We start from the raw sequence: 8,735 nt of genomic DNA, 5'->3' as shown, positions 1-8,735 counted from the left end.
AGTGGTCACTGAACCATGAAAATGAGGTCAAGGACATTTGACATGTGACTGACGGAAACGTCGTAATATAAGGCATCTATATACAAAGTATGAAACATCCAAGTCTTCCACCTTCTAAAATATAAAGCTATTAAAAAGTTAGCTTTCTGCAACAAAAGTTGCAGGCTCGACAAAAATAACATATGTTACAACAAGTATTATGTCAATAAATAAGTGAAAAAACTACTATTCAGTATTATTATCTTTATGGTAGTACTGCATCATTGAATTTTGTCAATCAGCTATGCTTTTATCCTCAAGCTGTGTAAGAACCCTCTTTGCAGAAGAAAGTCACCTGCGCCAGGGCCATGCTCACGATAAAACAACAAAGTTCAAAATCTAGCATGTTAGCATAATCTTCAGAGAAAACGTTTTTGATTGGCTGATTAATTTGATCATGAGAAACACAGAATGTGATTGACTGAATACTATTGTCTTACCTTGGGAACAAAATAAAGAACAGATGATTTTCACTAAATTGTGTTTGGGAGTTTTTTTAACGATACCCTTAATATTAATATTGTTTAATAAATGCAAGGACGTATTATAAAACGTCCTTGATAAGAGTAAAGAGAATGAACACAGGGCGAACTTACTATATGGTCGAAAGAACTCAAGACGAACAGACCAAGGGCGAACATGTAAACAGGGCGAGTCTACCCGATACTAAATTCACGCATGCGTACTACAAATATTTACATTAAAAACATCCGGTTACAAGTAAACAAACAATGTTCATGTAGAATAGATGAAATCTAATAATTTACATGAATAAAAGGGTACATATTTACGATAGTGATTGTTTTTCAATCCTAATTTACAAATTAAATAATTCAGATGCTTAATCATGTGTAAAAATCAGTGTCAAGAATCGGAAGTTGTTATGAAATTGTAATGCACAGAAACGGATGCGGCATACGGAGGTTCAATGATTTCAAAGTCGGCACCATAGGTCTTTAGAAGACTTGAAGTCTTCTTCCACCAAAAATCTAATATCTTTTTTTATTTGCTCAACCAATAATGAAATGCAAATAGTGAAATAATATTAAGCTTTGAGAAGCCAGTAGGGTTCCATTTTGTCAAGTGAATAATTGGACCTCATTGAATCTGTATTCATGTGAACTTCAATTTTACCCCTTAGCTTCAGTTGGATAACACCTGTAAGGCTATGGTTCATTGACCGACAATAATAGAAAAGATAAAAAGGATTCACATACGAAAATAACTCATTGTTAAGGTTCAAGACCAATGACAGAAGTTTACCAAAATTCGAAATACATTTGATCTATATATTAAAAAAAAGGTCAATATGTTTACAAAAGTATATTGTTGCTAGAAAACCTATATTAGCCAGGTGCTCCACAGGGCGCAGCTTTATGCGACTGCAAAGGTCGAACCCTGAACAGTTGGGGAAAGTATGGTCACAACATTCAAGCTTGATACAGCTCTCAATTTGGATTGTGATAAAATTTTTGACATAATATGAATTTCTGACACAAAACAAATGTCAAGATCTTAAAAGCTATTGTGCAATATTGTGCAATTAAAGATTTCTTCTTCAAACTATTCAAAAATTTGGAATTTGATAAATTTGGGATAAAAAATTGAAAACTACTACCACCCCCCCTTTTTTTGCCAATTAGTCTAAAACCTGACATTTCATTATACATAATTTACAAGTAGTGTAAAGGACGAAAATGCGAAACATACCCAACATTGTATGTTAAATGTTTTTGATACCTCCCTTACACTGCTTGTAAATTGTCTTACTTGTCCATTGACCAGGAAAACCAGTTTTTTCCCCTTTTTTTTGCCCCTAATTCCAAAACATTTTTAGCCATAACACACACCCCCCTTTTCCCCCATGGTATGGAAACTTATGATATAATTTCAGAGAGATTCATACACTTTAACACAAGTTATTGTTTGAAAACTAAAAAAATGCTCATTTTGGGCCCCTTTTTTACCCCTAATTCCTAAACTATTGGGACCATAACTCCAAATCAATCCAAACCTTCCTTTAGTGGAATTGAACCTTCTGGTAAAAATTTATAGAAATCCATTCACTAAAACTAATGTTATTGTCTGGAAACTAAATGTGTCTTTGGACAAAGACGACGATAGCATTATACAACGCAAACAATTTTTTGCAGTAGTATAAAAATGTGTATATGATTTCTGAAAAATTTACCAAAATTGAAAGTAGGAGAGCAATTGAAATTATAGTGTCCTTTTGATATAAAATTATTTAGCGTCAAAGTAAAAGTGGTTAATGCATTTGCAATCATTATTATTCAATGGAACTTTAAAAACTTCATCAATATTGGAACCACAGCATTATGAAATGCAATTGGTCAATGTCTAAGTAGTTCATTTCCAAGAATATGTGATTGTTGAATGATTTTATCAGTTACTATCTTTCTGACAGACTTCCATGAAATGTATCAAAATTAGTTTCCCCTATCTTTAAATCCAAGGACAAATATGACTCAAATAATAAAACAATATCCTGTCCACTTATAACTTGGGTTTGTAATTTGATGAGAATCACGTTTTTGTTGGCAATCTAGTCTTTTTATGATGTGTTTTATGTACTGTCTGTCTGTCTTTTTCTTTTTTAGCCAAGGCATTTATTTCCGGCATAAGTTTGAATGTCAATTTAGTATCTTTTAACCTAACTTTCAAAAAGAAGAAGAGACAATAAATCAGCTTAACTTCATTAAAGACACTTTAGAAAGATATTTAAGAGCAAGTAATAATGCTTTACTCACATCTCTAGAAGGGGGGATAATTTCTATTGTGTATTTTTAAAATGTCTTTATAGCACTTTATGTTTTCATTGATGACCAAAGATAATCTGATGACTTGTGCATGATCATTCATTGTTAGGTTCACGTTTGAAATGCTTAACCGTTATTTTCTTAAGAGATACAGAGGTGAGATCTGGAACTTAGTGCACATTAACAAATGATAAAAACATAATTTTTTTAATTTTATTTTATTTTGACATTCAGTCATCACAATAAATATATTTTAATTTCATCTACATATATCATAAATAAATATAAATATCACAGTTTGCTTGTTGGCAGTTTGAATCAGATCTGTAAAAGTTAAGTTGCAAAAAATGAATGATATGAAATATTTTTTCAATGTTCTAAAATTGTTTCAATCTTCCAATTTTGAAGCAGATAAAACTCATGACATATAAATATCTGAAGATAATTTCAATAGATCTGCTTCTGGAATACTACCAGTACTCATTAAACTTGTAACAAATATATGAAAATAAAGATAACTGCCTGTTAACAGTATGGAACAAATCATCATTCAATATAAAAAGTCTACTTTCACAATTTCCTAGCTCACAGTTGTAGTTGACAACATACACATACCACTTAACTATTCATATAACAGCAGATCCAAACACAAAACTCTTTTTCATTCTCAAAACTGTTTTACAAATTATTTAAATTTGGTTATAAAGGTGTTCTTTCTACTGCTTAAAACAATAAATATATCTTAATTGAGAAAGAGAAAAAATGAAAACTAACTGCACCATTTGAGAAAAAAATTGTTTCTTAAATGTTTATATTTTCATAACCAAAACATTACTGTAGTTACTTCTACATTTACACAGGGGTGTTTGGTTTATTAAAAAAGAGATATAAGGTAAAATTATTTAAAAAGCAGCCAGTTTAATAATACATATATATATTTTTGAAGTACAGCTTTACATACAAATATATTCAAATGGATAAAATAACTAATAAAAACACATTGTGACATCTGGAACTTTTCTTCTATAAAAAGCTAACATGGGTTTAATTTAGAAAAGGCATATCTATTGACAAAATATATTTCAAGATCTTTCATCATTTGTTTTAGGCACTTATAAAAGTAACAGATCTAGTAAGTTTCTATGACAACAGAGCATTATTAGCAAAAATCTAAACACCCTATAAATTAATTTGATACTATACATCTGAGAAACAATAAATATGCCCCCTTTAACTATAAGTAGCGTTTATTTTAAATGTCTCTTCATTCTTGTCATCCTCATCATTAATGAACACCATAACCTCAGATGCTCCAGTTTTCATCACTGGGGCAAAGCGTAGTCCTATTGTGTGTTCTGCTCCACCTTCAACTTCAATTCGTGTTTCTTTAAACTGTAACAATTCTGGCTCATTTGTGAGAAGAATAAAAGTCTTTTTGTGAGGATAGGGGTTGGTATAAGTTATTCTCTTGCTACTTCCCTTTCCTCCTCCCACGGGTAATGAAAGATCAAACACCCGTGAAATCATCGGAGATCGGCAGGTGACACAAATCAACCAAATTCTAATCAATTGGTGGTATTCAATATGAATCCATTCAGATGGAAGATTTTAATGCTTTCGTTTAATGGACGGACTGCTACACTGAGTTCATGGACGGCACCGGCAGCTAACATAAATTGTTCATTTGGATACAGCTGCATTTCTTGATCATTAGACGAGAAACATCTAACAAGACGAGATGACTGTGTTCCCCTGAAATAGAAAAAATATATATAGTATACAATTAAAGATCACACAATAGTATAATGCAGGAGTTAACCTGTATAAAAATGTTGATATATTCGTAACGCTTGTCATGTGCGTCATTTCTTGTGATTTTAAAAGCTTTTGTACAAATAAAAGCACCAGTAACATTGAAAGACTTTCAGTGGAAAATTTCACATGAGATTGATAAGGTTAAAACTTGAATAAATTCTGACAAATAATTTTTAGGGCATTATAATAGAAAGAAGATGTGATGTGATTGTCAATGAGACAACTCTCCACAAGAGACCAAATGATGTAGCATGCATTGAGTATTTAAACATGGTGCATTTCACTTACTCAATGTGTTTGGTTCTAATTAGACCTAAAGTAACAAATAATAGTTCAAATCCAATGATTGAAACAAACAGGTCAATGTTTGAAAGCAGTTTTGTTGTTAATCTTTACCATGTAACAATGTGGCACAAGGCTATCTTACCGGATATGGTTCAGCAAATACTTTCCCAGGTTTTAATTTTTTATTCAATTCTTTAAGGGATACAACTTTCTTTTTGTCATTTTTTCCCTTCCATTTACATTTGAAAATATAATCCTTTTAATTGTTTCAAATCTGTGAATCTTCATTCTTTAAGTCTTAACCTCCCACCCTCATCCCTCCCCCAAAAAGTGGCATAACACGTTTCTGTTATTTCTAACCTGAGTAGTAATGAGAATCTTGAAGTTTGTCCCTCTACACAGGACACATCGACTATCTGTAGGGAATGGGCGAAGACTTGCCAAACCTGAATAGGCTTGGACATAAAGGCATCAGTGAAAATGGCTATATAAAATCTCTTAATCTGAGGAGAAGCACCCATTGCTACCTGCAAATATCATAAGATAAAGATAATTGTATGAACAAGACAATTCAATATCTTGTATACTGTAAATTCTTAATCATTTAAAGAGAAGCAACCATTGCTACCTGAAAAAATATTACAGGTATGAGAAAACTGCTAATAATTTTATGAATAATTCAATTCAATATCTATTACAACTGTTATATCTAAATCCCTATCAATGAACATTTTAATAAAATAGGTCATTTGCATTCTTCTGGAAAAATCTTAGAATCTGTGCAATATTTGTTTTACAAGTAGATGTTTTCAACTTTTTAAACTGAATAATGCTATAACTATGGAGATGTACACAATTAACAGAGAATACAAACATGTAAAGAATATTTTTATTTGAATTTAAATCATATCCAAATTTTCTTGTGCTTTTGATTTTCTGCAGTTCCTGTCAATAGACATGCCAAAATGTAGATGTTATCTTTAGTGTACCTTTAGATATACATCAAGTGGTTCTCCTGGATGTGTAGCTTTACATTTTGTTATTATATTAGGATCACTGCAACGTACAAACAGCCTCGACTTCCTATTGGCACTTCTAGAATATATATATCATAAGTATATAGTTTCTGATAAAAATAAATACAGGTTAGGGGGAAGGTTTGTTGCCAGCAAACATGTTTAACCCTGCAACATTCTATATGTGTCAGTCCCAAAACAGGAGCCTGTGATACAATAGGGATTGTAGTTTGTTGCTGTATATCATATTTTTCTTGGGTATATTCTTTGTACATAAATCAGGCCATTAGAATTTTCGTTTGATTTGTTTTACATTTTTCATTTCCGGGCCTTTTGTAATTGTGTGGTATATGTTTGCTCATTGTAGAAAGCCATAAGGTTATCTACAATTGCTTACTGCTATGTCATTTGAACTTTGGTGGAGAGTTTCCGCATTGGAAATCATACTACATCTTCTTATTTTTAATTAACAAGAGAATACAGGCAGTGTTGTTATAGTGGGGATATGTTATTATATCCACCACTTAAAAACACAATATTTCTTATCATCACTATGATCTTTCCAGGTAAGGAGTCCATTGGTATTCTAATAGACCACTTTAAGAATGTTTGTTCTGGACTATGGAATCTAAAAGTCTGGTCTATAACATGGGGTATAGGTTGGACCTTTAATGGCATGATATACTATAATCTTACCAGGTAAAGAGTGCATGTTATAGACCAGACCTTTAGATTCCACAATGGACTCCTTACCTGGAAAGATCATAGTGACGAGACACCAAAATGACACAGACATTAACAAGCCATTTATGAAATATAGAAGTAAATACCCTAATTAGACTTTCTTTCAAAGTATCCTCTGATTTTGCAATCTTCTTTTCACTTTTCTTGAATGAATCAACTGGTCCCTGAATAAAGAATGAAAAATAAGAAGTTAAAGAAAGTTCAAAATGAATCATGTCTAACACAAAAGTTGAAAATATCAAACAAAAAATGAAAGAAGAATCAAATGACAAATAATTAATGATTGCTGAATTGAAATCTGCATACATTCATTTGAATACATTACTGAAAAACAAATATGATTTAAAATTTATTTCATATTTTTGTTAGTGATGTATTTCTATACATCTAAATATGGTTATGGTCTGTTCCATTGTTCACTCAGGGATAAATGAGGAAACCACCAATAGAGGCAATTTTAGAAAGCATGCCATCTAACTTTCATTTTTTAATAGTTCTACTACATGTATTACCATTTGAATGCTGAAGAGAGAACAATTTTAAGAGGAACTACAGGTGGTACTTATATTTTTATTGATCTAGATACATGAGAAGACGCTACTTTTCTCATTTATAACAAACTTTTAAAGGCAGATTGATTTTTAGATTTTAATTGATCTTTGATTAGCGACAAATTAGTAATATGTTGACTTTTATTAATTTTCACAATAATCTTTTAAATATTTGCCATTAACTGATGAATTGAAGTTTATCAAAATTGTGCTTGCGCACAAAACAATTCCTGATATTAAGGATGTACTTAGGTGAGGTTAGGTAAAAATTAAGAAATTAAGAAATTAAAATTGATACTATAAGCTGGTAGAGCATCAATTAAGGATAAAGATAAGCTTAAAATATTGATAGGTAATGGACCTCCTTTTCGAGATATTTTAGATTTAAAATATGGCGGAAAAAGTCTGACTCCGACTTTTACCTTATATTTGCATTGGTCTCATTTGGGTCTCAAAACAGAAATAAGAAAATCTAGAATCTTCTAAAATTTGGTCAGGACCTTTCATTAGCTATTAAGTCTTATATGAACAAATAAATATTTAAAGTTGTATTGTATGGAAACACACCAAGAAGTCCGAAGATTTGACATCCTTAAAGACATTTTTTCTACTTAAAGATGTCTTTTACTACTCTATGTTGTTAGGTTCTAGATTGGTGTCTCATAAATGTATACTAGCCTACCATTTCTTTACATTAAATTCCATCAAATAAACAAACTGTTTGAATATAACAATAACACTTACTGTAAGTATTTATCATCAAACTCAAAGAATTCTGTACTACCAAACGCTGGGTTGATCACATGATCTGTTGTTATAGCCTGACTGAGCATGTTCAAGATTCCACCCTTCTTACTCTGATAACGGTAAATCTCAAGTGTCTTGAAATCTCTCATCCTCTCCTACTTCTCAGTTTTACAATGCGAAAAAAAAATAATATAAATAATGTTTTTATCTTTGGAAAACAATCTTTTTTATCATGTTCAGTAAAACTATGTTTCTGTGGTCACCGCCTACAGTTTAATTTTTATGTATTATTCTAAACAAATTGCAGAAAGCTCTGATTGTAGTTCCTAACAAAAAGGTGACAATAACTTTATTACAGATGGACAGAAAGAAACAAAGCAATGGACAGAGATAAAACAGCATACTACCCTCTTCTGGAGAAGGGGTATAATAAAAAGCCATATATATCAAACTAAATTTATTTTTTTTGCCAAATCTGAAGGTGAATTAGCACTAAAATTTTACACATAATAATATTTATTATAAACAACATAGTTACATATAGATTTGTACCACTGCGCCTCTGGTTTTTAAATTTGAAAATTTAACTGTCGAGAGTGGATAAATATTGTATTACACGAGATTTGGTGGTGGAATCTGTTTCTCTAATGATTTTCAAACAATACACAGGCAATCTTATTTCTTCTTTTCAAATGACCAGCAAAAAGATGTGTTCTTTTTATGTGACGTCATCAGGCATGGTCGCCCTTTTTCAAGAC

At 31.3% G+C, this 8,735-nt stretch overlaps 1 protein-coding gene across 1 annotated transcript; it reads right to left on the bottom strand.

Moving 5' to 3' along the window:
• Positions 1-4,384: 4,384 nt before the first annotated feature.
• LOC143056180 (nephrocystin-4-like) lies at positions 4,385-5,987 on the bottom strand. The gene is made up of 3 exons (XM_076229263.1): positions 5,909-5,987; positions 5,280-5,446; positions 4,385-4,571 (listed from the first exon to the last, which is right to left on the bottom strand). The coding sequence occupies exons 2-3, from the start codon at positions 5,438-5,440 to the stop codon at positions 4,385-4,387; spliced, it is 348 nt and encodes a 115-aa protein (XP_076085378.1). The 5' UTR covers positions 5,441-5,446; positions 5,909-5,987.
• Between the last annotated feature and the right edge of the window lie 2,748 nt (positions 5,988-8,735).

The sequence above is a fragment of the Mytilus galloprovincialis genome, chromosome 13 (assembly GCF_965363235.1).
Source record: "Mytilus galloprovincialis chromosome 13, xbMytGall1.hap1.1, whole genome shotgun sequence".
Classification (NCBI taxonomy): Eukaryota; Metazoa; Mollusca; class Bivalvia; order Mytilida; family Mytilidae; genus Mytilus; species Mytilus galloprovincialis.
The sequence above is the reverse complement of the archived record's forward strand: the minus strand, read 5'-3'. Positions and strand labels throughout refer to the sequence as shown.

Excerpts from the sequence above, each read along its gene's own strand:
- LOC143056180 (XM_076229263.1), bottom strand. The coding sequence starts at position 5,440 with ATGGGTGCTTCTCCTCAGATTAAGAGATTTTATATAGCCATTTTCACT. Across the intron at positions 4,572-5,279 it reads AGATTCTCATTACTACTCAG|GGGAACACAGTCATCTCGTC; the intron begins GTTAGAAATAAC and ends TTTCTATTTCAG.